We start from the raw sequence: 945 nt of genomic DNA on the forward strand, positions 1-945 counted from the left end.
GCCCAGGGCCCAGGAGGCCGGCTCTCAGGATCATCACGATCTTCCCTGAGTCTCCTGTGGTGACACCTGGCTCAGCCCTGGCTCCAGGAGGCCAGGCTGCGTCATCTGACAAGGACAGGAAGGGCCTGGGTTTATGTCAGAGCTGTCCCCTGGGCCAGCTCCCCTGGCACCACCTCTGTCACCCACCCTAAGGCAAGTTCGGAGGGAGCATGCCACAACGCCAATTAGCAGCTATTCTGTCCTTTAGCTTCCGGAGTGATGGTCTGAGGGCCTGAAAAACCCGTCAGACAAGCGTACATGCTTCTCTTCATCAAAGTGGGTGTCAGAATCGGGGTGGCGTTAGACTGGCCCTTCTCGTTTGACCCTAGTCCCCTGTGGCTCTTGCTGCTGACCAGGTTTCCCGCCCCTGGCAGCCTGAGCATGGGGGGGTGGTCCCAGCCCTCGAGGCCTCCACCCGGGACGCTGGGGAGGTTTTGCGGAACTGACCACCAGAAGGAGCTTTTGGAATCAGGCTTCTTCCTGGAGCTGTGCTGTGTGAGGCCCACAGCAGGCCTCTGGATCGTGAGGCGTCTGCTCTCAGCCCCGGGCCTGGTGCCGGCTGGAGCCCAGTGGCTGCACAGTGACAGTGGGGCCCCTGACAGCCCTGACCAGGGCCGCCACAGGTGCTTGCATGGGACCGTGTCACGACTCCTGAGACCGGCCCTCCTTGTAGCCCACCCTCGTGATAACTCTGAGCCTCTGCTGACTGTCCTTCCAGGGAAGCTGTATGGGAGAGGCTCCACTGATGACAAGGGGCCGGTGGCCGGCTGGATGAATGCCCTGGAAGCGTTCCAGAAAACAAATCAGGTGTGTCCCCCCCGAACCTGCCCTGGGCAGTTACGGGAGCTGCAGTGATGTTCGCCACAGAGCAGCTCGTGAAGGTCGGAGGAGCTGGGAGTGCCGCCC

General features: G+C 62.1%; 1 protein-coding gene across 1 annotated transcript in view; it reads left to right on the forward strand.

Annotated features, from left to right (window-relative positions):
- Positions 1-945, forward strand: part of CNDP2 (carnosine dipeptidase 2) — a 13,005-nt gene that overhangs the window by 3,958 nt on the left and 8,102 nt on the right. Inside the window, exon 4 of the mRNA XM_007952730.1 lies at positions 758-846. Within this exon, the coding sequence (XP_007950921.1) occupies positions 758-846 (89 nt within the window). The remainder of the gene's footprint in view (positions 1-757; positions 847-945) is intronic.

Source organism: Orycteropus afer, unplaced genomic scaffold, assembly GCF_000298275.1.
Source record: "Orycteropus afer afer isolate SDZICR_OR568_19922 unplaced genomic scaffold, OryAfe1.0 scaffold00356, whole genome shotgun sequence".
NCBI classification, from domain to species: domain Eukaryota; kingdom Metazoa; phylum Chordata; class Mammalia; order Tubulidentata; family Orycteropodidae; genus Orycteropus; species Orycteropus afer.